This window comes from Eschrichtius robustus, chromosome 11 (assembly GCF_028021215.1).
Source record: "Eschrichtius robustus isolate mEscRob2 chromosome 11, mEscRob2.pri, whole genome shotgun sequence".
Taxonomy (NCBI): Eukaryota; Metazoa; Chordata; class Mammalia; order Artiodactyla; family Eschrichtiidae; genus Eschrichtius; species Eschrichtius robustus.
Genome location: NC_090834.1, coordinates 89,387,627 through 89,415,405, shown reverse-complemented (window position 1 = coordinate 89,415,405; position 27,779 = coordinate 89,387,627). Strand labels below are relative to the sequence as shown.

The following is a 27,779-nucleotide window of genomic DNA, read 5'->3' as shown; positions in this document are numbered from 1 at the left end:
TGGGTGGTTTTCTGCTTCTGCTCTCTCTGGAAGGCTGAGCAGAGGTGCCATGGACACCACACCCGTGACTGCTGCCTCTGACTCGTGTGAGGGCAAGAAGCCCACAGGCCTGTCTCTCTGACTGTGTGGACCCTCCCCGTGCACCTTGGTGAGTGAGCCGGCTCTCAGAAGGGGTAGGAAGCCTCTGCAGGCACTGGGGACCTGAGCGTCCACGCCATTCCCAGAGGTCCAGCCAGCCTTTCTCGTGCATGGAAGAGAACCCACTTGATTCCTCCCCCTTGTGTGGAATGTGCTTGACCCTTTCCTACTTATTAGGCAGCTAGAATGTGGACTACCCTTTGGGGAAACTGATTCCAACTGCCGTGGGTCTGTGGATGGGCAGTGAGTGAGGGTCCACAGTACTTAAGGCGCCTGGCTAGCCCAGGCAAAGAACGTCCAGAGTCCACAGTGGGCATAGGAGGAAAGGGAGAAGAGAAAATTGGGGGAATTTTTAGAGCTAAAAGTTTCATCTCTGTAGTGACTGAATTGTACTCCAGTTTGGTGAGCTTACTTGACTGCGCCATCCAACTATAACACCGTATATATGCATGTGCGTATGCGTGCACATGTGTGGATGTGTCGGCCCACTCGAGTGGGTTCCTGCAGAAAGTCACGCAGCTGGGGCATGTCTTGGAGTCCACCTCATCGGTGTGTCCATTTAGCAGATGAAGAACTGAGGCTCGGCGAGGAGCAAGAGGCAGAATCATGACTACCAGCCCAGTGCTCTTTCTATGATGACAAACCAGGCAGCCCCTCAAAAAACAAAAATGTGTGGTTAGAACAGCAGGCCTAGGACCCTCCCTAGACATCCCTTCTTGTCCTGCTGCTGATTCTAGTTCTAACCCAGTGCTTCTCAACCTTTGTTTTCATTATCACCCCCTCTAGGGAGCCTTTTTAGATCATTGTTTCTTAATCGTACCCCTTCCATGAAATGTTAATATCACAGATTTACTGTTTATCATTTACGTACTATGGCCCTTTGGAGGGTCACAAAGGATTATAATGGCTAAGATTTTTTTGACCCTCAAGAACCAATTTTTTCCCTCTAGGGTCACTGTTCCCCCCACTGGGAATACTAACTTCTAACTTCTAATATACTAATAGTCTAACTTCAGGCCTGGGCTGACAAATCACTGGGCATCAACGTCTTCACTGAGAAGAGGGTTCCCAAATAGCTGTTCTCTCCCACCACCCTGTTCCACCCACATTAAAGAAATCAAGGGCTAAAATGTTCAATTATTAAAAGGACCATAGACAGCCTAAGAAGCTGGGCTGCTGAATACAAAGCAGCCATTATTCCCGAACTTTCACACCTAGAGCCCGCTGGCTAAGTGGCCAAGGTCTCTTGTGGAGAATCCAGAGTTAATAACACCCCGTCCTCCCACTGCAATAGCAAAAAAAAAAAAAAAAAAAAAAAAAAGCTGCTGCCTTTTATAAAACACATCTTTCCACAAAGCAAAAGATAATTACAGAAGAAAAATGCATGTTGTACACCTGAAGACAGCCTTTAAGAAAACTTGATGGATATAATTTGCCATAGAAGAACCACCAAAGGGAATCAGATACAGACGGTGCTGTGTACAGCCCTGGAGAGATTACAGAGCAAGCAAGTGGGCTGGTGCAAAGAAAAGAAAAAAAAGAAGTCTTTAAAGGAGGTAAATATCATACTGGTCAAAAATGTTCCTAATTTTTATATGATCAAATTCAACTTATCGAATGACTATTGAGAGCTTTGCTAGGCAGAGATGAGGAAGAGTGCACTCCTACTGTCGCGTTATGTATCTGGAGGATTCCTAATTGACACCGAAGACCTGGGGACTGTTTTCTATTTTCCTCCACGTGGAGGCCACCTCTCCTTTCTCCAAGCCCAGCAGTGAAGGTCATGTCAGAGGTCTGCCATCCTCTTCCTCCGTTTTCTGAGCCTCCGGCCCAGAGGGGCAGGGGGCATTTTTACCTTGAGCCCTCACTTAGAAGAACTTTTCTGGGGTCATGTCCAGAAAGCAGAAGGGGCTTTGGGCTCCAGGGGCCCTTCCCTCCTTCATAATCTTTCACCCCCATCCCTCTTCATCCAGCCACCTGCTCTGGATATAAAACCAATCAATCCATGGGAAAATCAGAGTCCAAACCCAGGCAGCCTTGACTTCTGTTTGATATGGCTCGCAGCGGGAGATCTAAGAAGGTGATAATCTGCTGGGCACGTTAACCCTCTCCGGGCACCAGGAAGGAGGCTTCCTAGTGCGGTCTGGTGAATCTCTGATGACGCCCAGAGAGGGTGCCTACATGTGAGAATTTGAACTCAGTTATTTATCTATGTCTGGAGCACAGTTCTCATGCACATCTGATAGGGATGATGATAGATAGACAGATTTGCAAACATCCCCAAAGAATTGATCTTCGGTTCTGGAACCACACAATCCCTGCCCCTCTCGGTACTGAGGTCCTGTTTGACGTGTAAGTGAATCTGGGATGCGTCTGTGAACAGATGAGGCTGTGAGTGTCTTTAGAAAGGGAAGCAGATGGGTTGAAAAAAACTTAAGAATTCTGTATACCATAACGCTGTGTGACTTTGACAAAGTTACACAAATTTCCTGGGCCTTAACTTTCTTAGCTGTAAAATGGGTGCGGGGAAAAATTAGACCAACTCAGTACTTTCCAACATGTGGTACTCTGACCACTCATGATACGTGAGATAAATCTGGTCAGGGGTAGGTAAACTTTTTCTTAAAGCACTAGATAGTAAATATTTTAGGATTTGCAGGCCTAAAGGCAAAAATCAAGTACATTATGTGTGTACTTGTATAACCATTTAATACGTAACCATTTAAAAATGTAAAATCATTTTTAGCTGTGGGCCATTCAAAAATAGGTAGTGGGCTAGATTGTGCCTGTAGGTTGTAGTTTGTGCACCTCTGATCTAGGCGGTGCACGGATGACTAATTTTTATTTCAATGCTTATGTCTTTATTTTTATGTATGTTAAACGAATACCTACTTTCCATTTATAGTCGTGATGTAAAGTTTTCCTTTTAAATAAATGTGGTTATGTTAAAATAAAAAGGGAAGTGATTTTTTTAATATATTAAGGAAGTTATCATGGTGGCAGGCGAATGACTAAAGTTTGGGAAACACTGGACGAGATGATTAATAAGCTCCTGACCATCTAAAATTCCATGCACTTAATAACCTGGAATCTAGTCTTTGCTTTGACACTTCCCAGCTGTGTGATTTTTGAGCTGCTGTGTCCCCTTTGCAGAAGGGAGTAGAACCAAGCTATCTCATCAACATTATTGCAATAATCATAATAAAAGTTGGGTGAACAGATTTTTCTAATTCACCAAACAAGAATTCATTTTTTTCTGAATTGTGGGAATATGGGAAACAGCAAAAGGAAACTTGAAAGATGAGACTGGTGTGGGCAAGAATGCTTATGAGTAGAAGCCCCAGCCCATTTTTTTCTATCCCCTTTCCAGCCTCGACCAGTCATCTTCTCCCAAAGCTTCCCACTCACCAGCATGCGCAGCAATTAGGTTCATGGCTTCTTAAACAGACCCACCTGCGTTGTCACCCAAACTCCAGCACCTGCCACCTGGGTGCTCTGCGGCGTGTTACCTGGAATCTCAGAGCTCCCATCCCTCATCTATAAAAACAGAACCCACACCAGAAACTGTCTCAGAGTGGTTGCCCTGGGGACACCATGAATAATGAATGTAAACTGCTCAGCCCAGAGCCCTCTGTGAAGCAAGTGTGTTACAATTATCACAGGTCTTCACTCTCTTATCCAAAACCCTGAGGCAAGACGTGCTGAAGAATTCAGAATTCTTCAGGTATTAAGAAGGTGACACAGGGTATATACTGCACAGCACAGAATACCCCTCTCAAGGTATTGGCTGCTAGGACTGCTTAAATGCATTAATGTTTCTGCAGTGTATCATATGAATATTCATCAAGTAGAACAAATAAAACTATAGCTATAGGTATAAAACTACATAGCATATCTATAGTTGTATATGTTTAATAAATGTATAGTATTTAGTTTATATACATATATAGAAGTATAGATATAATATATATTATAATTATATATAAAGATTTTATAACATCAATTCAGGACTGTTTTTGCTGGGAAATAAGTCGGAACCAAACACACACACACACACACACACACACACACACACACAAATATACTTTCAGTTTCAGAGCTTTAGGATTTCAGAATTGTGGATTAGTGTTTGTGGGCATATTCATTTATAATAATTCTTGCCGTTTTCAGAAGTATATATATATATTTTTTGGCCACGCACCATGCGGCATGTGGATCTTAGTTCCCCAACCAGGGATCAAACCCCCGCCCCCTGCAGTGGAAGCATGGAGCCTTAACCACTGGACTGCTAGGGAAGTCCCAGAAGTATATTTTTAGACATTATAATCCAGAGTTCAGGGCTCAGGTGTGAGAGAATAGGAAAAGTAAAGAAAGAACATTATTATATAATAAAAGCCTTCATCCTCAAATCCCAGCTTTGCCACTTACTGGCCATGTTACCTGGACAATTGTCTCAACCCCTCTGCCTCAGTTTTCTCATCTATAAAATGGGGATATACACACAAACCTCACAGGATGTGGCCAGGATTAAAAAATGTCACCGTGGAAAGCACTTAGAGGGGTGCCTGGCTCCTGGGAGACTGCATGTTTGTAAGTGTTTGCCGTCATCACTAAAAACCAAGTGTCGCCCTGCTGGGGGCTCCTACAGTGTGGCTTTCTTCCTTCATCCGCCTCCTCACAGCCTCTCCTGCCGTTACAGGGTGATGTTGGACTCAGTGGCACACAGCACCTTCCTGCCCAACGCGTCCTTCTGCGACCCCCTGATGTCGTGGACTGACCTGTTCAGCAATGAAGAGTATTATCCTGCCTTTGAGCATCAGACAGGTGTGTACGTCTGGAGAAGCTCATCTGAGCTGGGACAGACTGGGGCAGGAGGTGGTGCTGGCCTCAGGCGGGTGACAATGCCATGCTGGGGGCCTGAAAACGCCAGCTCTCACTCGTGTTAAGGGCAGAGGGTCCCAGGAGACCCAGGCGGGAGGAAGGGCCGCTTCTGCAGAGAGAAAAGCACTGGAATCCTCGCCCCAAACTTTTCCCAGCTCTGTGGGCTTGGGGAACTCCACTAACCTCTCTGAGCCTTATTTTGCTAATGGGTAAAAGGGAATGATAACACCAATCTCTTGGAGTTATTATATTTAAACAATGTAATAGAAAGAAACCCTTAGCCCGAAGCCTAGTACACTGTGATTGTTTGATCATTGTGGCTTTAGCCAACATTTGCTAACTACTAGCTATGCCCCAGACCCTGTACCAAACACCCATCTCTTCCTTATAGAAGCCCTACGAGAAATTACTAATTATTATTCCCATTTTATAGATGAAGAAACTGAGACACAGAGAAGTTACATGACCTGCCCAAGGTCTCACAGTTAGTTAAGTTTCATGCAAGTTGACTCGAGCGTCTGCACTCTTAACTGTCTTACATGGTCATCTTATAAATGACGTAACGCTGTGATTATTGGTATTAATATTATAGATAGTCTCTGAGCTTCTATTTCCTTATCCCTAAAGCAGGGATGATGAGAATTACTGTGAGGATTAAGGGAGCCAAACTGTGAAATATATAGCCTGACACCAAGCAAGTGCTCAGTAAACAGGAGTCCCCTTGCTGTCCCCCAGGCTGCCCTCCCCACACTTCCTCCTCTCCCAGCCCAGTTTTCTCCTCCTAAGAAGGAAGCACGGGGCCTCGTGCAAGCCCCATGCCAAAGGGAGGCCAGCTGAGCTTTGCCCCAGAAACCCTCTGTGGGCCTCTGTCCCCAGGTGCTTGGGTGACTACACATCACAGCAAGCCTGGCTGACTGCTAGCACGGCAGGTGCACGCCCCGCGGAGGGGGATGCAAGCACTGATCGAGCCCTCAGGCCTCACCACCCAGCCTTGACCCTGTGTGCTCTGGCCCAGCGGGGCCCACACTCAGGGTCAGGAGGCCGGCAGCCTCCCGGAGAGGCCAAGCCTCTGAGGACACTGTGAAATGTCCATCTCAAGGAGCCCCCGCCTCCAGGCCAGAGACCAGTGCTGCACAGACAGACCTGAGACACATACTTACAAATCGAATCCCACACCATCCCCCAACCCCACTCACGACACACCTGTACATATGACATCGCTCACTCTCACCAGGGTCCAGATAATTGCACGTGGACCTGAGTCATCCAGCCGCACATTGTAATTCTCCTTCAGGCACCTTGTTTACCAGAAAGACAATGAGGAATGTACTCGATCTCCCCTACACTCAGTATTTGGTCAAGAGGCTAAATTTTTTTTTTTTATGCCGTCTTATATTTAATGCCAATTAATTTCTAGTACCATTTTTATTTATTTATTTATTTATTTATTTATTTATTTTTGGCTGTGTTGGGTCTTCGTTGCTGTGTGAGGGCTTTCTCTAGTTGCGGCAAGCGGGGGCCACTCTTCATTGCGGTGCGCGGGCCTCTCACTATCACGGCCTCTCTTGTTGCGGAGCACAGGCTCCAGACGCGCAGGCTCAGTAGTTGTGGCTCACGGGCCTAGTTGCTCCGTGGCATGTGGGATCTTCCCAGACCAGGGCTCGAACCCATGTCCCCTGCATTGGCAGGCAGATTCTCAACCGCTGTGCCACCAGGGAAACCCCAAGAGGCTAAATCTGAAGCAGGAAAACGAAGGCTTTCGAGTCCCTGTCCCTTCCCCATGTGTCCCACGATGGTGGAACCCAGCTCCTGTCGCTTCTCTCCACCCATGCATGACCCAGAGCTGCCATCCTGGGAGCCTCGTCTACCAGGGGGCATCAGAGCAGGATGGCAGGGGGTGGCCTCAGCCGCCTACCCCGTGCAATGCTCCAGGAACTTCTGTAGTTGTCAAGAGCTCGGACTTTGGAGCCAGGTGCCCTAAATATGAAGAGCGGCTCTGCTATTTAATAACTGCAACATCTTTCCCTCTCATGCCTCAGTTTTCTCATCTCTAAAGTGGAGATAGCAGTAATGCCTACCTCACAGACTTGTGAGGGTGAAATGAGTTAATAGGTGTGAAGTGTCTGGGACATGGCAGGCACACAGCAAGCGCACACAAGTGTGTAAAAATGAAGGATGAGTTTCAGTTTGGGATGAAGAAAAAGTTCTGGAGATGGATAGTGGTGATGTTTGCACAACAATGTGAATATACTTAATGCCACTGAACTGTGCACTTAAAAAGTATGGACCCCACTTTCTCGTGTCTGAGGCCTCTGCATTTCCATCAGTGTAATGAGGGATTGGACCAGGTCCTTGCTAGGATCCCTTCCTGAAGCGTCTCTGATTCCTGCATCAGGCAACGTCACAGAGGTAGACTTCATCCCCCACCACCTATTGGGAGACTAGAAATTCCCACCAAGATGTGAAGACAAAATATTCTCCGAGAGTGGCCCAGCTTCCTGACATTCCCCGAGGGAGGAGCCAGGCTTTGGGCTTTCCCTCTGGCCCTCTGGATTTCAGAAGGAGCTGAGTATCTCTGAGCTCATAAAGGTCAAGATTGGGTGTGAAAATTTATTCTCAAATGAGGACCCGGGCTCCCTGAGTCCCACTGGTGGGGATGCGTCAGGGGACAGCCAGCTTCTCCTCCAGACACTGCTCTGCCATCTGTCCTAAGGTCCTTGCCCACCTCCCAGGAAATTCCAGCTTGAATTCAGGGTTGTCCCAGTGGCAGCTTCCTGGTTGGGTCTGAGGTGCTGGCATCCACCAGCCCCGTGACCTTGGGCAGGTTTTCCCGAACATCTCTGAGATATGCGCTCCTCAGCTGAAACGGTATCCGTCTCCCAGCGTTGGGAGGATTGACTGAGATTCCACATATAACGTGTTCAGCAAAGCACCTGGCACTTGGCAAGTGGTCACTGTAGCCAGGACACCTCACGACTCCCAGCTGGTGGAAAAACAGCTTTCTCTCTGCTCGCTTCACTTTTCATATTGAACAAAAGCAGCCCAGGTCTCCATCTCAGCCTTTCCAATTCAGAATGTTGGTAGCTCAGACACTTTGAGACCAAAGGGAGAGAAAGGGAGAAAGAAATGATGTGTCCGCTGGATAAATGATGTCCGCGAGAGTGCAGGGAGGAATACGCAACCTAGTTGGGATAACCAGCTGTTTACTGCCTCTTAACTGGCTTTAGCAGAGGGCAGCTGAATCTGTGCCCGACGTGTGTTAAGTGCGCAGCATCTGGCCTCTCTCAGAAGCAGCACTTCTGCGAGGCTACAGGGCAGGCTGGCGAGTGAGCAGTCACAGGCTGCAAAATGCTCTAGAATGTCATGAGCTAACCCTGGCCTTCCCTTCAGCTTTTAAAGTAAAGAATTACAGATACTGGAAAATTTTATCAAAGAGGGATGTAGGGGGGAAGTGCATAAATTTCACAAGCATGTGATATTTTGAAGAGATTATTTCTCCAATCAAGTTCCAGTAGCCAAGCATCTGACAAGTCATGGAGTACCCTGATCTCACCCCTACTTTCTGGAACTCCATCCTGACCTTCACACACCCACACACCCCTCCCCTGATTGCCAAGGTGGCCAGGCCGACACTCAGTAGGCCTTGGCTTTCGGATCTTCCTTATACTTTGCGGCAGAGGTTTCTAGGTTGAGGCAGCTCTAGGGGTTCCCAGGAGGTCCCTCGGGGACCTGCAGTGACAGCTGAGAAGGGCAAGCTTTAGGTCCCCCTCTCCACCCCCCTCCCTCACTTTGATTCGGAAGATAGTACAGCACAGTGGTTACTAAGGCTTGGCTGCAGGAACTGGAATCTGCCTATATGACCTCCTCCTCAATAAGCCACTTACTCGTTGTGTGACCTCAAGAAGGGATTTCACCTCTCTGTGCCTTACTTTCATCATTTCCTTTGTAAAATAAGCTACGTGATCTAGGACCTCATAGCATCATGTTGAGGATGACGTGAGAAAACTCAAGGCGTGTAGCATGGTAACTGGCACGTACTAAGTGCTCAACAAATATGTTAGCAATGGGGGATTTTATTTGAAGACAGAACTGTTTCTTAAAAAAGAAAAAAAGGTGCAAAACCCTGATCTTGGGTATTAAAAACCAGATGATCAGGGAGAGAGGCATCTGGGTCTCACAGGGGCTTTTCTTAGGCAAGACTCCTGTTCAGGGTATAGAAGTTTGAGATCAGATATGAGAGAGAGTCTAGGAATTTCTAAATCGAAACCAGATAATGAAATACAAAAATCATTGGAAAGCCTAAGGTGAGCCCCGTGGCAGTAGTCACACCCCAGGACACCCCCAAGGAGAGACCTCACCATCAGCCACCTCCGGCCTCTCCCACACGCATCCAAGCCTTTGGGCAGCTGTGGCCCCAGGACGGCTCAGGGCTTGGTGCTCTCTGCCCCTTTCTAACCACACGCCCACACCCTCGGCTCTTTGCTGATACCCAGCCAGCCCTTCTCGTCTCTTTTCCACCCAGTTTCTTACACTGCTCCAGGCTTTTTCTTTTTTTTTTTTTTTCCCATCCCATGGTCTAAATCATTCCATAGGCTTGGGAGAAAAGCCAGGAAGGACTATTGGATGGGGCTAGACCAGCTCAGGAGGGAAACCTAGAAGCAATATATCATTTCGGATCTCTCCTCATAAAGTCCTTCCTTTCAGTGGCAAAGCCACAATCGATGGTGCCCGGTGCTATCCAGTCCACTCACTGGCCTCTTCAGCGCTGCTCCAGGCAAAAGACTTTCCCAATTCCTGATGCTAATAAATCATGCTAATTATGGTCCAGTCCGTCTAACTCAGGCCTACTCTGTCCCAGACTGTCTGCCTCGCTCTCACTGAGTTTTGGGTTGCTTTGTTCTGCTTGTCCCTCAGCTAGACTGAGGCCCCAGTGGAGATGGCCTCATTTCCCTGAGAACAAATGTCATCCCAAAATAATAACGAATTACACGTGACATATGGAAAGCTTCCTGTCGTTCAGATAACTGGGCTAAGTTCTTTACATGCATCATTTCTCTTCCATTTCGTAGCAAACTCCCTAAGAGGTAGGCACTATTATTATTCCTGTTTTATAGATGAAGGAGGCTGAGGTCCAGAGAGGTTAGGAAACTTTGTTAGGATTGCACAGCTAACAAGTTGAGGAAACGCAATTAATGTAGTGGTATGAGTAGCCCCGGTACTAACAAGAATAAATGGGTGGTATTTAATGGGCGCTTACTACCTGCCTGTCCTTTTCCAAGCACTTTCCATGTATTGATTCACTTAATCTTTTTAACAGCATTGTGGGGTACGTCCTAGTATTCCCATTTTGCTGATGAGTCCTAGGAGGCAGGACCACTAAGTGTGAGATCACACACCCTTTCAGCTTTTAGGGGGAATCCAAATAACAGGAGCCTTGGTTTCAAGTTCTAGAACAGTGATTTTCAAGGAGCCTTCTGGGGCTGAGGAGGGGAAGCCATATAGTACCTTCCCCTTAACTCCCAGCAAAGCAGCACTGCTTTTTTCCAGAGAAGTTTCAATTTGAAGAAAATACTATTCGACTAAAAAAGTTTAAAAGCCTTCGCATGCCCGCTGTAAACAATAGTCTTGAAGGAGACAACCGTCCAGAAGCTTGTGAAGTTCTTCCTCACAAAGTCACTGCCAGGAGTGAGCCAGCCTGTGGAAGAGTTTTGACTGACCCTCAGAGTGGTTTTTAAAAATTAAATAAGTCGGCACTGAAAAATCATGAGATTTCACATAACAATCTGGGCTTGGCAACACAGGGCCCACCTTCCTGCCTGGCAACAGCCAGATGGAGCTGGGCCACCACTGTCCACTCGGCATGAACTTGCCCATTCCCACTGTCCCCATCGGGGGCCACTTTGGGCATGGACATAACCTGCTGACCCTGTGGGAATCTGAGTGTGCCAGCCAGCTCCAAAACTTAAGGCCTCCCTCCAAATTTCACTGCATCCCAGGTTATAGCATCAGTTGTGAGCATTTGCCCCCAGAATTGCTGAAAACTCCCTTTGGCCCCTTAATTCTTCTTCCCAATGCAGCTAGCCCTTAAACAAGTGTCCTGACCTACTTCCGACTTCAAAGGAGCTGGCCAAGGCTGCTGTTTAATCGTGGCCTGCGGACCTTTGGACTAAGTCTACCAGGTACAGGACATCATCCGTACCCAACTGGTAAACATAGGCAGAAGGGCCTCATAGCTCAGCTTCTCCAAAAAGTCTAAATTATTTTGTGAACAGTAGACACATTGAGGCAAACACTTTACATTTCCAGACAATACAACCTGTTAAAGATAATATATTCTCTGGGTGTATCACCCTGTCTTTTATCTTCCCCGAGTTCATCTCTTCCGAGTAGTGAAAGGGTCTCCATGTCATTCAAACACTGTCATCAACAGTCTCCCTATCCTGCTTCTGATTTTGCGAACCTAGATTATATGCGTACATAATATATATATGTAATATATATAAATAAATACACATAATATGTAAAATATGTAACAATACATACACATACTATATAAATATTTATATAAACTATGTGCATATATTTTAATATATTTATATATATACACCTTCACCGGGATTGTTGAGTCAGTCTTCCAGATGTGTGTCCAGTTTGGTCCTTGTCAACCAAGAAGAGTAAGGCAAAGGTGATGCAAACTTCCCACGTCCAAAGGTGGAAGAGCTGGTGGAGGCCTAACCCCCTTACCGACCAGCCACGTGGCCTGAGTCACGTAACCTCTCAGAACTTCAGCTTCCTCCCTGTGAAGTGACGATAATAAGTGTCAGTCCCCTGGCTGGTCATTTCACCTCCTGAACACCCACAGGGGGCTAGGCCGGCTCCCCGCCCTCCTGACTCAGTGTGAAGAGGCAGAGCTGGCCGCGCCCCTGTGGGACAGCAAGCCTCCCTGAGAGGGGCAGTGAGCTGGGTCTTGAGGACGAGCAGCAACTACTTAGAGGACAGGTGGGGACCGCACCCTAGGTGACCAGAGGCGCCTGTGCAAAGACCTTGAGCTGGGGCAATGCTGCAGGAGGGCTGGGGGGCTGGTGGAGAGGAGGAGGTAGCAGGCCTTCCTCACCCCTGTGAGATCAGGACCCTGGAACCACAGCACAGCCAAAAGGCTTCCCTCCATGCTGGCGTTTCGCCCTCCAGCTGGCTGAGAACAGCTACTTTGCTCGCGCTCGGGAAGGACTCCGCCGGCGAGGAGAGCCTGCCGTGCTTGGCCCTGGCTCTGGCCTCCCCCGGGGGGTGGGCAGGAGCCGTACACGAAGCCTGCTCTGCGGGGAAGCTGCCGAGGAGAGAGAGCCGAGGGGCCGGAGGCTGCGCCGGTGACCCCTTCCCAGTGTCAGTGACACTTCTCCGAATCCCTTAGGCCCCCGCTGGCCTCCAGAAACAACATGGCCGTGGCCCTCTCCCAGAGCCAAAGAAAACGACTTGGGGGTGGAAGAGAGAGGGGAGGGGCTCGGAGACTTGGCGCACCCGCTCCATGGGAAGAAATGAAGTGTGCCCTGCAAGGGCAGCGCCCCGATAGGCATCTCCGGCGGGGCTCAGCTCGGGACCCAGGGAGGAAGAATTTCAAGGCTCATAAACATCTCTCGTGGGAATACCAGGGAAGTGGAGGCCCCGGGTTTACTCCAGCCAGAACTTGGCACGTGAAAGCACAAGCCAGATGGGGGAAGGGCCGCCAGGTGTTCCCAGGAGACCCTGGCACTCCCAGTGGCTGATGGGCGCCCCTCCTCATCCAGCAGGTAGAGGCCACGACATCAGCCTCCACCATCCTGGCCGGATATCAACTCTTTGACCCACACACATATAGAATTCTGATTAAAACCCTAAATTTAAACAAACCTGAGATCTGGGACCTGGGACCCTTTGCAGCAGTGCTGGCACCTGGACAAACATGTCCTCCAACAACAAAATACCAAAGAAAAACATTATGAGGGACTAAAAGTAACTGCAGACATGTGCAGTTGGGGCAAATGATGAACGATAAGATACAAAAAGGCCAAAACCCAATCTCCACTTCTGAGGCGCTGGAGCAAAAGCCGGGTCCTACACATGATTCCTGCGCTCAGCTCCACCAAGGGGGTGGGCAGATCACCTAAACCGCCCCTCCCGCCTGACCCACCAATTCGTCCCCACCCTCCCCCTGTTTAAGGGACCAGGTTGACCCTCCTCGGGGATCAAGCAAGGGCATCTGTTCTCACTCCCTCATGCTGCAGCACAAGTCCCAAGAAAGCCTTGCCTGAATTCCTCGTCTGGCATCTTATCAATTTCTATTGATTAAAGAGTCCAAGGACTCGAGTCTACAACAAACCTAGTGTTCAAGTTTGACCTCAATCCACTTCACGGTGGGAAAAGAGATTTCTGGAAGGCGTCTACGTTTTAGGGGGAAATCCGAGGAAGTAGAGCTGATGTAGATCAGGGCACATAGCAGCCTGGCCAACACACAGGGGGTGCTTAGGGGCAGAGAAGCCATCTCCCGCCTGGGATTAGAAGCGCCACCGTTCCTTTGGGGACAGGGGCAGCCAATGCAGCATTTAAAGGGGGAATCATAACAGCCTCGCTGCCGTGCGCTGTGGGGTGTAACTCGTGAGAGACACTTTCTGTTGTCCACATAGCCTGAGCCAGTCACCCCTGCCTGCCTCTGCTCCCTGCCTTTCTCCTCAGCCCTTCTCCTTCTCTCTGGCTCTGTGTCTGCCTCCACTGTCTGATCTCTTCTCTGTGCTGACCTCTGAGGACCAGCATGATGGAACGGAAAGAGTAATGGCTTTCAAGTTCAGACTGGGGTTCACATCCCACCTCTACCCCACACTGGCTGTGGGATCTTGGGCAAGACTTCCATGACCCTCAGGCTCCTCATCTGTGACCTCCTGGGGGACAGGGACCAAACCTCCCATTAATCATGAATTCTCAGCTCAAAATTTGTTGCTTCACAAATAGAAGGTGTTCAGTGGTAATCTTCTAGACTCTGTTCTAAGTACCTTAAATGCTTTTACATGTATTAACTCATTTAATCCACAGACCAACCCTATGATGTAGGTGCTATCATTATCCCCATTTTACTGATGAGGAAACTGAAGCTTTTTGAATGAATGAATGAATGAGTACAATGGCAATGGCAAGAATTGTTTATGTCAAAGTACCTGACCAAGGACCTGGTACCTCACATCTTCCATAGCAGATCTGCCGCCCTTTTGGTTTCTCCTGGCATTGGGACAGTCTGTTGAGCACCCATCTCTGCCCCTGGGTTAGGCACAGCCTCCTCTCAGCCTCCCAGACAGGATGGCACCCACCTCTGTCTGGGGCGTAGGGGCTTTCACTGAAGGAGTGAAGGGAATCTGCCCTCTGGATAGAAATTCCTCAAAACAGCACCAAAAGCACAAGAACAACACTACAACCAACGCTTCCACCTCCCCCTTCCCCTGGAGGAGCCTGCCCTGGTCATCCAAGGTCTGCCAGATGCCTGGGCAACATTTCAGCAGCCCAAGGCCCTCAGCACAAGATGGCCAGGGGCAGCACACAAACCTACAGCCAGTGCTGGGCAGCTTTCCATAACAGCAGAGGCAATCAGATCAACCTCGGATGGTGCCTGGCAAACCACAGGCATTTGTTTGGGTTGGCCAAAAATTTCCTTGAGGTTTTTCTGTAAAATGGTGTGTGGAAAAACCCGAATTAACTTTTTGGCCAGCCCAATAATAAGTATTGAATTGATTGATAATTTTCTATGCACCATACAGTCTATAGGCGTTAACCACAAACTCCAGAACAGCCCTGTGAGTGGAGCATATTATCCCCATTTTACAGATGAGGAAACTGAGGCTTAAATGTCTATGGATCTTGCCCAAGAAGAAAGCAGCAGAACCGGGATTTGAACCCAGTCCTGTCAGGCTCTAAAGGCTATGCTCTTGATGTCCTGTTGTCTGAAACCAAATACCTGAAGGGACTTTTTCTTTCCTTCTCCCCTAGTTCCCCCCTTTCAAGGCGCTCCCTAGCCATGACCAGGTTTCTCGCCCCGTCATTCCGTCTTCTGCCAGTAAGGCCACTCATAGGATCCAGTCCCCCCTGGTTTTCGCTGCAGGACAGAAGGTGACCAGGACCCCAGCAGAAAAACCCAGGGCTGGAGGCCCCTTCAACTCATTGGATAGAGGATGAGGATGTTAGTAAAGTAGAGCCTCCTTCGAGGGACTTCTATTCCTCTCCTGGCTGTCATCCCTCACTTGTCTCTTCCTGGTGCAGCCTGTGACTCCTACTGGACGTCTGTCCACCCTGAGTACTGGACAAAGCGCCACGTCTGGGAATGGCTCCAGTTCTGCTGCGACCAGTATAAGCTGGATGCCAACTGCATCTCCTTCTGCCACTTCAACATCAGCGGCCTGCAGCTGTGCAGTATGACACAGGAGGAGTTCACCGAGGCAGCTGGTGTCTGCGGGGAGTACCTGTACTTCATCCTCCAGAACATGCGCTCGCAAGGTCAGTGCCAAGAGGGCTGGGCTTTGAGGACAGGGGCCCGGTATTGGGACCAAATGACCTCTGAGGTCCTTCCCTACCATATGACTCACATGGCGAAATTTTATTAGCTGCAACTCTCTGTTAAACCAAATCCCCTGCTAACCAGACCTTTCTGTACCCAGAAGCTCTAGCATGCTAGAATCAGAGATTGGAGGTAAAACAGAGTGAGTTACAAGGAAGCAAGCTGAGTACATTTTTTAAAAAAAAAGAAGAAGAAAGAAAGAAAAAGAAAACTAAAACACGTTCAAGGACCGCCCAGGAGCCAGGCTGATACAACAAACTATTATGTTCATAAAGATTGTTAACCATAAAGGGTGGACAAAAAGAGACTTCTGGTTGACATTTTATTAAGCAGAAGGAGAAGAAAATTAACTAGACCCTTTCCCTTCCCTGTTTCCAGAGGAGTCCGACTAATTGTCATATCCTTTTATCACATTCCTAATGGTCAAGGATCGAATGGCCGCAAGGTGGCCCCAGTAGCATTATTTAACACCAACATGCCCTGCAAGAGTAGAATGTTGCTGGACAGGTTTTTTAAACCCAGAAACATTTTTTGAGAACATACAATTCTGTATCCCCATATCACAGAGAAAGGAACTGAGGTCCAGAAGGTCCTGAATGGTTAAGTGACTTCTCCAAGGTCACACGACAAACAGGGCTGATTCATGGAAAGTCAGTACAAAGCAAGGACTGTGAGATCAGAAAGACCTTTATTCCAACCCTGGCTCTCACACTTCGGAGCCGCAGGACCTCTGGCAAATGGCTTAACCTCTCTGAATCTCCACTGTCTCGCCTCTGTGGTGGGGTTATGATACACACCTCCCCGGGCTTCTTGACAGGATTCAGTGAAACATTATCTGGCACAGCAAATAAGGACACAAATACAATGAATGGCAACTGTTTTTGTCATCATGAATATAACCAAGATGGAGAAGTTTTTAAAAATAAAGAAACACATCTCAGCTCAATTTTAAGAAAGACCTTTCTAAAAGTTAGCACCTTCTTTTAAAAAGACGGCTTCAGGGGACTTGCCTGGTGGTCCAGTGGTTAAAACTTCGCCTTCCAATGCAGGGGGTTTGGGTTCAATCCCTGGTCAGGGAGCTAGGATCCCACGTGCCTCGCGGCCAAAACACCGAAACATAAAACAGAGACACTATTGTAACAAATTCAATAAAAACTTTAAAAAAATGGTCCCCATCAAAAAAATCTTTAATTAATTAATTAATGAATTAAAAGGCAGCTTCAAGAGATACCTAAGGTAGGAAGCTCCCCATCACTGGAGATAAGCAAGCAGTCTAATAGCCCCCTGCTTGACTGGGGTGCCGTGGCAGGGATTCCTATTTGGGCGGAAATCCACAGAGTACCTTCCAGCTCTATGATTCTTTGCCCTCCCCTTGATCTCCCCCATCACGGGTGCCTGAGAGCAGGAAAGCTAAGGATGGGGGGCTCTCAGGCACTGCTTGGTTTCTGCCCTGGGAGCCATAGCCCCCCTGGGGTGAGGAAGGGACAAACAGACCTGCTGTCCATTGTTATCCAGTCTCTGCTTGATTATCGCCAGTGACATAGTGACCTGCCAGGAGCAGTGGCCTCCACTCTGCGGGCCTTCCCTAAAAGGAGGCAAGTCTGAGCAAATCACAGAGGCTCAGGGAGGAGCTGGGGGCGCCATTCAGAACCATCCCAAGGGGACAGCATGAGGGCCCTGGTCACTGGAAGGCGAAGTCGGCAGGAGAGGTGGAGGGCAGAGGTGGCTCTCCCAGCACAGGAGAGGAAGATCCCCCGTCACCCCCTCCTGTTCTCAGGAAGAGGGAAGAGAGTGCATGGCTGACCAGAACCAACCATTCCTAGAAACAACGGCCCTAGGAATCAAGTCACAACTCTGCCCTGTTCCTGTCTTCTCAGTAAATGGAAACTAGTCCTCACATTGGACACCAAGTTAGAAAGCAGATGTCCTTTGGCCTGAGCTGCTACGTGAAAATGTGATCTGAAACCCTTGATTCGCCCCACTCTTCAGAGACCACCAAGGTGCCGACCGTCTCCAGACTCCTCTTTAAATCCTCGTGTCGGGGTTCTGCATTTCTTGCAGCCTCCCGTGTCCATTTTCCTCTTTGACCCGCATGTAACAGGCGTTCAAATCCCCAAGGGATTAGAGATCACATCCCAGATCGTAGACTCTGAGAGCCGGCAGGGAGGGCAGGGGTGTTTTTGTCACGTGTTGCCAGTAAGGAAGACGAGCCCGGAGACAGGGTGACTGGGCAAGCCTACACAGGACTCAGTGATCCGGCCCAGCTCGGAGCCCAGGCCTCCTGGTCCCAAGCCAGAACTCACTCCCAGTGCCCACTCAGAAAAGCCTAGAAGCTGCTGGGATGCGTGGCCCAGGGCTCTCTCCAGGTGGCCTTTAAAACAAGGAGATTGAGGAATTCCTCGGCGGTCCAGTAGTTAGGACCCGGTGCTTTCACTGCCAGGGCCTGGTTCCATCCCTGATCAGGGAACTAAGATCCCGCAAGACTTGCAGGGCAGCCAAAAAAAAAAAAAACAAGGAGATTACATCTCTCAGGGGTGGCTTCCGGGTGACCCTATAAAGGCCAGGTGGTCTCCAAGGTTCCTTCTGAAATAAAAGTACCCTGCAGAGGGCACGGTGGCTCCCCTTCTCCCCAATACCTCCCCTCCTGGCCTGGCTGGGGAAACCAGGATTGTATGCCATGGTTTGTGGATTTCTTTTTCTTTCCCAGGTTACTCCTTTTTTAATGACCCTGAAGAGACCAAGGCCACCATCAAAGACTGTAAGTAACTGAGTTCAAGCTGCCCGAGGCCGTGTTTAGGCTATTGTTGGGCATGTGGGCTTGATTGATGTTCTTGTGGGACCACACTCAACGTCTGATGACCTGAAACAGTAAAGGCTAGGAGAAGATGGCAGGAGAAACGCGGTGGACAGAGCATGGGGCTTCAGTCTGTGGCTTCCTTAACCTCCCCCAGACCCAGTTTCCTTGTCTATAAAATGGTGGGACACTCGCTGGGCTGTGAGGAGTTCAGGTAACAGTACATACAAAGTGCCTGGCCTGTGCCAGCAGTGTAGATGCTCCAAATACTGGTACACTTTAGCAATAATAATCATAATTACTAACCATTAGAGGCCTTGTGGTTGATAATGTCTACAAAGAATCTGAGCTCACTAAGCAGGTCACGTTTATAATTATAAGGTAATGGAGGATTTCAAATGGCCTTGTTGATTCCGAAAACTAACACTCACCGTTTCACTTCTGCAGATGGAGAAGGTTTAAGAAAGGGAACTTTGGAGCTTTCATTTTTTAAAGATGATGATGATGATGATTGCTCTTAGTTACTGAGACCCAAGCCAAGGTCCTGGCCCAGGGGCCTGGCCAACTAGGACAAAGTAGCATCCTGGGGCTTCAAGCAGTTTTCCCATTCAGCTTAAATAGCTATAAGATTAATAGCTATTGTTACAGTTTGTGAAGCCCTTACTATGTGCCCAGCGCAGAGCCAGGCCAAGTATTCTACCTACATTAACTTATTTAATCCTCATGATAACTTTGCTAGATAGTAATGTTATCCCCATTTGCATCTGAGGAAACTGGAGGTGCTGTAACTCACAAGTTACAAGTTATAAGTCAATGCTGAGCTGAGATTCCAACTCATCTTCTCAAAGTCTATGCTCTTATACGCCGTGTTCTTCACCACATGCCCACAGGTGCACACACACATGCTCGCACGCTCCCAGACCCTGCTGTTCACTCTGCTGTCCACTCAGTTGAGACCTAAGACTCAGGACTCCTCTGGGTCTGGGCCCAGCTCCACAATGGTTCAGAGAACAGGAGATTTTCAACTTAGTACCTGCTGAAGGCGCCCAGGCCTGACCAGCTAGGAAACCATCAGAACTGGCCCAAGTGAAGTACCCCAGCCCCTCTGCACTTGATCTCTCCTCTCCACACCCTCCCCACCTCCACCGCAGAAGCACCAGAGGACAAAGCCTACGGGCCTGGCTTTGCTACTGGGCGTCTCCTGCCCCTGGCACGGGGTGCAGGCTCTATGGCTGAATGCTAGCACCATGGGGACGTGCGTGTGATGAGCTCGATTCAGAAACTGCCACGCCAGGCTCCACCCAGCTTCTGGAGGACAGCAGACCACAATTTCAATCAACGACTGAGAACATATCCTTTGGCCACATTTTAACAGTCTCCGGTTTCAAAGCAACCAACCCTCTCCAAATCCCACAGACAGCAGAGAGCCCGGGCCCTGTCCCCACTCGTCCTGCGGCAGGCACAGCCCAGTTGCAGGGGCACATTGAAGAGGAAGATCGTTGTGAGACAGGGAGCTGCCCCCCAGAATACTGTGGACCTCCGTAGAGAAGTTTGGGGGGGGTGTTCAGGGTGCTGCTGCCGCCACCACCTCAGACTGACTTTGGGGACGTTTGGATCTGGGAAGCTGCCTCAACGTGTCCATGAACTGATGGCTTCAGCCCCGCTGCCCCCACTAACACCCTCACCCCACCACCCACCAAGCAAGGCCTCCAGCCGAGCCGAGCCGTGACTACCCTCAAAGCCACCGCTGAGGACTAGGAACAGATAAAACAGGGTTATTTATCTCTGGCAAGACCCACAAGGGGAAACCCCCACCATCCCCACAGCCCTGCCCTGTGCTGACCCATCCCGTGTTCATCTCATCAAGCCAAATCTCTTCCATCCAAAGCACGTGGAGAAAGCATAAAAATTAAAAGGGTGACTCTTCCACTTCTTGCCATTTTGGCATTTCAGAGGAAGCTTGTTGTCTAGTCACCAGTTAATAATTCGCCTGTGTTTGTCTTGACGACTCCATTTGTCCTCTCTCTTCTTAAAAGATTAAATTAAAACAGTGGCCAGGTCTTCTCTGCAGGTGATGCCGCAGAGCGTGACATTGGATCAGATAGGAGGGCAGAACCCTTTCTCGGTCTTTTTTTTTTTTTTTTTTTTTTTAATTTATGGCTGTGTTGGGTCTTCGTTTCTGTGCTAGGGCTTTCTCTAGTTGTGGCAAGCGGGGGCCACTCTTCATCACGGTGCGCGGGCCTCTCACTATCGCGGCCTCTCTTGTTGCGGAGCACAGGCTCCAGACGCTCAGGCTCAGCAGTTGTGGCTCACGGGCCCAGTTGCTCCGCGGCATGTGGGATCTTCCCAGACCAGGGCTCGAACCCGTGTCCCCTGCATTGGCAGGCAGATTCTCAACCACTGCGCCACCAGGGAAGCCCCCTTTCTCGGTCTTGATCAACCGGACATCAGCCCTGCTCACCTGCTCACCTGCATTCACCTCTCTCTACCTGGCGGCAACCCCACTGTCAGCTGATCTCACCTGAGCATTCACTGTGGCTTGGCCCGTGTGCATGGGCCCGTTTTCCCACATCAATACAATTCCAGGCTAAGGGAGGAGGAGAGGCCGAAGGGACCCCGAGAGTTGAAGTCACGCATTCGTGTCATTGTTTGTTCCAGAGAATGATGCACGGCAGTTATTCGGGCTGAGGGCCCTGATGCCGGGCTGTTCACATGCGATCTCAGCTCCGACGTCGGGCAGGCACATGACCTGGATCATGCTCCGCAGACATCGCCAGGGCTCGCTCCGTTCCGCTCAGGCATCTTCTTGTCCGAGAGCTTTCTCTGTTCGCTCTTATTACAATCGCAACATCGCTCAGCCCCTTCACCATGACCTCTATTCTCCCACCCCGCTGCATTCCTCTCCATGGCATTTATCACCAACTGAAATAGGCCGTGTTTGTTCACTGGACTGTTCCTTCCCACTTGGGTGCAAGTCCCCTGAGAGGAGAGCCTGGGACCTGTTTCGTGATGTCCCTCCCGTGCCTGCTGCAGAGAGCGCACTGTGCCTCAGCACTCGTGAGCCCGTGAGTGAAGGACCTCCGGGGAGACCCCCAGCCACTCGACACCTCTGTTTTCTTATACGTAAAATGGGAGAGTAAGAAACGTGCATCATAAGGGTGGGCGAGATTGGGTGAGCACCTGGCAGTAGCAAACACTCAACAAACTTTAATAATTATTCTTTAAGTATCTATTGAACACCTGCCATGAAAGACATGCTGAAGCAAGAATTGTGAACATCTGCTTTGAAACGGAACTGCTCTGGGTTCAAGTTCTGGCTCCACCTCTCTGGATGGAATTCTTAAACTCTGTGGGCTTCAGTTACTCCTCAATAAATAGAAATAGCGATTATACTGCACAGGGTCGTGGCAGGTATTGAATGAGTTACTGTATGGGAAGCCCTTACAAGCACTTGGCACTTAGTAAGCGCTCCATTAATATCAGCTGTTAGTACACATGAACAACGGATGAGATGGACCTCTACAGTAGAGGTATAAAGGGACCAATGCTGGAACACTGAGGAACACGCAGGTGCTATGGGACAGAGAGGGCTCTAACCCAGAGGGTGAGTTCCGAGAAGACTTCCTGACGAGGTTTTGTGAGAATGGGGTCAGCTGGGTGGAAGTGGGGAGAGGGAAGCATGTGCAAAGGAAGCAGGAGAAAGTCAAGCCCCATTGGGACCATCTGACCCAAAGGAGGGACGAAGTTGGGGAGCAGCAAGAGATAAGCCTGGAGAACTGGGTGGAGGTCCATGTGTGAAAGGCCTGACTAACGTGGCAGCCTCTGCGTGGGAGACCACAGGGCACCACTGCAGGATGTCACACCAGGGAGTGACAAGACCCACTGGCACTGAGACGGGCCGAGCTGGGCAGTGGTGTGGTACACAGGACTCCATTCCCTCCATGGACAGCATACTTATTCTGTCATTCAGTAGTTATAGCATCATGTCCCTACAGCAGGGAAGGTGAGTATAGTGCCGTACAGTACTGTGGCTGCTCCACAATACTTACTGAGCAGCTACTATATGCCCAGCACTGTGTTAGGTGCTGGGGGATACAGGTGGGAACACAAATCCCTGCCCTCTAGTGGGGAAAGTCAGCCAGTGAGCAAAATAAATAAATATATAACATGTTGCATGGTGATGAATATGACAGCAAAAAATAAAACTAGCACATGGAGTGTTGAGTAGGGTGAGCGTGTGCGATTCCAGCTCAGGCAGTCAGAGAAGGCCTCACTGAGAAGGTGACTTTGAGCAAAGATGGAGATGAGGGCGTGAGCCCCTGGACATCCAAGGAAAGAGCACTGAGGGCAAAGGGAGCAAGTGCCCCAAGGCGGGATGTGCCCGTGAGTTTCAGAAGGAGCCGTGAGGCCAGTGTGCCTGGAGCGGACTGGGCAAGTGGATATGGGGGGCAGGGAGGGGTGATCTGGTACCACCTTTTATTTTTTAATCATATACACTTTGCAGCAACGTGAGTGTCTCAGACATACAGAGTGATTTCTAATTTAACTCGGCCTTGAGTTCACGCCTTGCTTTCTGCTCTTTATAAGCTCTACTCTCTTTGCTTTTACCTGTGTCCCTTCTAGTCTGTTCTCCACACACTAGCCAGAGGGATCTTCTTAAAAAGTAGACCTTGTTAAAGTCCTAAGTCTTCGCTTTACTCTTTGAATAAAATCCCATGTCCTTACCATGCGCCCACGTGACCTGCTGGCAGCCCGGTGCCCCTACCGCCACGCCTGGGCACCCCACAGTCCTGCCTGGTCACCACGCTTGGATTTGCACATGCGGCTCCTTCCCTCTGGAACACCCTCCCACCTCCTGACATCAGCGTGAGTGTCTCCCTTCCAGGAGACTCGCCCTGGCCACCCCATCTACAGCAAGTGCTTTCCTCTGCCTCGTTCCCTATCTAAGGCCTCCTTCCTTCATAACACTTAACGCAATGGCGATTTGTGTTTCACTTGTGTTTTCCTTGCCCAATAGACCTTAACCTCCAGGTGAGCAGGGACCAAGTCTGTCTTGTTCACTTTCTGTCTCCAGCTCAGAGCCCGGAACCTGGCACACAGCAGGACCCCAGTGTTGAATACAAACGCTCCTTAAACCTACTAATTATTCCCAAAGAGCCCAGCACGCTGTCTCCTACCACAAAGGTGTTCAATTAATAGTTGCTCATTTGGTGTGATTTGAGGTCGGAATGTGGCCTCCAGCTTCCTTCCTACAGCTGTAAATCGCTCTGTTGCAGACGCTGTTTCCAGTTGTTTGAAAACAAGTGGCATCAAAAGTCAAGACTGTCACAGTCATAGTCGAACAAGTAAGTGTAAGAGATGCCATTTGTCATTGCTCATTTCTTAAAACCATTCATGAGACAAAGTAATCTACTTTAATAAGCTTTGAGACTCAGTGTTTGAGTGAGTCCCGTTATTTCCCAAAGAACATAGCAGAGAAATTGATGATTACCGTTATAAGTGTTATCAAAATCCAATTTCTTTCTTTTGACTTGGAAATGGTATTAGGAGAATTAATGTTCTAACCATGTTAAATTTCTGAATAAGGGTTTGTTTCTCCTGGTCTACTGTGAATCCTTCTCACTGAAGTACTCAGGGATGATACTAAAGAAACCCCATGAGTTGGCAATTCTGTTAGCTTTCCCAGCTCTAAGATCTACCCAGGACAGGGTCAAGCCTGCTGGGCTTGGTTCTAACCATTTAACATGTATTAAATCATAATCCTCTAACCTGTGCTATGAGGTAGGTACTCTTATGTTGTCTTAAAAAAATGCACAACATGGGAGTTGCGAGTTAAGTTTTGGGGGGGCAAAATGAGGACTGCAGCCCGGGAGACAGCGGTTCAGATAACTGAGAAACTGCTCCGAGGAGGTGAGGGGAGGAGCCAGGAGATACAGGAGTTTTGCAGCAAAGAGCAGGTAATCAGAAGGTCAGAAGATTATTGATTTTTGTTCTTTGTTTTTCTAACATCTTCATTGGAGTATAATTGCTTTACAATGGTGTGTTAGTTTCTGCTTTATTACTGGGCATATACCCTGAGAAAACCATAATTCAAAAAGAGTCACATACCACAATGTTTATTGCAGCTCTATTTACAATAGCCAGGACATGGAAGCAACCTAAGGGTCCATCGACAGACGAGTGGATAAAGAAGATGTGGCACATATATACAATGGAATATTAGCCATAAAAAGAAACAAAATTGAGTTATTTGTAGTGAGGTGGATGGATCTAGAGTCTGTCATAAAGATTATTGTTAATTAAAGAAAACCAAATATCTCAAGTTAAGGAATTCAGCGCTTTTCTAGGTATGGGAAGATGCAAGAGTCTGGGCTCAGTGAAATCATTCCTTTGATATGCACCTCAGCTATCTGGGGCCAGTATCCTGTATTTTCACATCCTGAGTTTCCTCAGGGCTCACCGCAGGGAGTGGCTGCAATCTGATGGCTGCTAGATGGCAGGGGTCCTTTTCAGCACTGAGTTACCTCGGGACTCACCGGCTCACATTGGACGGTTGCAATCATTGATGACTGTGACATCTTTTGTTTATTGATATGGCAGGAAATATTCCATTTGTAAATATTCCATCCCATTTATAAATATTCCATTTATCACTTACTAACTCATTTTAGAGAGAAGATAACTAGAGAGATTTGGTTACAGAGCTAGAAGAGGTGAATTCTGGACCCAAACCCAGCCAGTCAGGCTTCAGAGCCAGTCTTAACTATGATACAATGGAACAAGAGAAATACCAAACAACCCAATCCAAAAATGGGCAGAAGACCTAAATAGACATTTCTCCAAAGAAGATATACAGATTGCCAACAGACACATGAAAGAATGCTCAACATCATTAATCATTAGAGAAATGCAAATCAAAACTACAATGAGATATCATCTCACACCAGTCAGAATGGCCATCATCAAAAAATCGAGAAACAATAAATGCTGGAGAGGGTGTGGAGAAAAGGGAACACTCTTGCACTGTTGGTGGGAATGTAAATTGATACAGCAACTATGGAGAACAGTATGGAGGTTCCTGAGAAAAACGTAATTCAAAAAGAGACATGTACCAAAATGTTCATTGCAGCTCTATTTACAATAGCCAGGACATGGAAGCAACCTAAGTGTCCATCATCAGATGAATGGATAAAGAAGATGTGGCACATATATACAATGGAATATTACTCAGCCATAAAAAGAAACGAAATGGAGGTATTTGTAGTGAGGTGGATGGAGTTAGAGTCTGTCATACAGAGTGAAGTAAGTCAGAAAGAGAAAAACAAATACAGTATGCTAACACATATATATGGAATCTAAGGAAAAAAAAAAAGGTCATGAAGAACCTAGTGGCAAGATGGGAATAAAGACACAGACCTACTAGAGAATGGACTTGAGGATATGGGGAGGGGGAAGGGTAAGATGTGACAGGGTGAGAGAGTGGCATGGACATATATACACTACCAAAAGTAAAATAGCTAGCTAGTGGGAAGCAGCCGCATAGCACAGGGAGATCAGCTCGGTGCTTTGTGACCACCTAGCGGGGTGGGATAGGGAGGGTGGGAGGGAGGGAGACGCAAGAGGGAAGAGATATGGGAACATATGTATATGTATAACTGATTCACTTTGTTATAAAGCAGAAACTAACACACCATTGTAAAGCAATTATACTCCAATAAAGATGTTAAAAAAAAAAAAAAGAGAGAAATACCAGTTTTTCATGCAAAACATAATTGTAGGATTAGTCCAGCCAGACAGTTGTAGCTATGGGATCTCAGTACAACCATACTGTTTTTCAGAAAGAAGAATGAAAACATCATTCGACTGTCATTTCATTAATTCTGTAAGAATTAGTTGGTAGTTCCATAGAGCAGGGAAAGTTCGTGAGCCAGTGTTGCTGGTCGATGTAAATAGGATGTCTCTGTGTGTGTTTTGTAATTACTTTAGTAGAAGAGGACATTTCACAGCTAGGTATGGTTCCCAGTAGAAGAGGACATTTCACAGCTAGGTATGGTTCCCAGTAGAAGAGGACATTTCACAGCTAGGTATGGTTCCAAGTAGAGCGCTCGGTCATCACTTTGGGAAATAACCATGAAGGAGCATTTCTAATGGGTTCATGAGAAGTTGTACAACTCTTCAATTTTTCTGTTTTAATTTTTAGCTAACTTTTTTTCCTTCCCTAAAGGCCTCCAGAGCTCTCACCTATGGGAATTTGTGCGAGACCTGCTTCTATCTCCTGAGGAAAACTGTGGCATTCTGGAATGGGAAGATAGGGAACAAGGTATTTTTCGGGTGGTTAAATCAGAAGCCCTGGCAAAGATGTGGGGACAAAGGAAGAGAAATGACAGAATGACGTATGAAAAGTTGAGCAGAGCTCTGAGGTAAGTGAACAGCATGAAATGCCATGAGCCTTCAGGCAGAGTTATGTCAAAAGTGTCATGAGACAACACTTTGGCTCTTAGGTACAGGTGGGATTAGGGTTTGTAAACTGACACGCCGTCCTTTCCATTCTTGGCAGTGTTCCCTGGGGATCATTCTGAAGCCAGGCTATCAGACACACACACACACACACACACACACACACACACACACATACACGTTTTGAACCAGATGTGGTGAGGTTCAATCTTCAAGATGACTGGGAAAGGTTTAAGTGTAAGTTGATAAGAGGGTGTGAAAATACCAGGGTAACCAAAGACTAGCCTGTCACCTGAGAGGAATGAGGAACGTGCTGTTGTTTTCCCAGGGTATGAACCCTCCTCACGTTCCTCTTCTGCTGTCTTTCACAGGTACTACTATAAAACAGGAATTCTGGAACGGGTCGACCGAAGATTAGTATACAAATTTGGAAAAAACGCACATGGGTGGCAGGAAGACAAGCTATGATCTGCTCCATCATCAAGCTCATTTTATGGATTTCTGTCTTTTAAAACAATAGATTGCAATAGACATGGAAAGTTCACTTTTTTAAAAGCCTGCAAACGTGCTGATAAAATTTCTCCACATCTCAGCTTACATTTGGATTCAGAGTTGTTGTTGTCTACTTGGGGGTGATGACAGCAACCCTTAAGAAATTCCTTTTTTTTTTTTTTTTTACCCGAGGGGAGGAGGGGATGATCTTTTGTGGTACCCTGATCAAACATCACTTCCCTAATGAAGAGTTGCAGAACCACAATGCCCCGTGCCATCGTGCTGCTCAGAGAAAAAGGATCCAATTCTGCCATTAGAGGCTCATCCGGTGCTCCCATTCCAAAGGCTCAAAAGTTTTCACATAGTTAACTGTGGCAGTTCACAAAGCAAAAAAAAAAAAAAAAAAAAAAAAACAATGATTAGTTTGTAGTTAATATAGTAGGATGG

At 47.9% G+C, this 27,779-nt stretch overlaps 1 protein-coding gene across 4 annotated transcripts; it reads left to right on the top strand.

Annotated features, from left to right (window-relative positions):
* Positions 1–27,714, top strand: ELF5 (E74 like ETS transcription factor 5). 4 transcript variants are annotated; one of them, XM_068555069.1, is made up of 7 exons: positions 1–148; positions 4,838–4,962; positions 15,295–15,528; positions 18,297–18,347; positions 23,660–23,728; positions 26,608–26,803; positions 27,212–27,714. In XM_068555069.1, exons 2-7 carry the CDS (start codon positions 4,842–4,844, stop codon positions 27,306–27,308), a joined length of 768 nt encoding a protein of 255 aa, XP_068411170.1. In that variant the 5' UTR covers positions 1–148; positions 4,838–4,841; the 3' UTR covers positions 27,309–27,714. The 4 variants fall into 4 exon arrangements, with proteins under 4 accessions (XP_068411170.1, XP_068411173.1, XP_068411172.1 ...); XM_068555071.1 differs by lacking the exon at positions 1–148 and adding an exon at positions 1,630–1,694; XM_068555070.1 differs by lacking the exon at positions 1–148 and adding an exon at positions 2,457–2,490.
* The last annotated feature ends 65 nt before the right edge of the window (positions 27,715–27,779 follow it).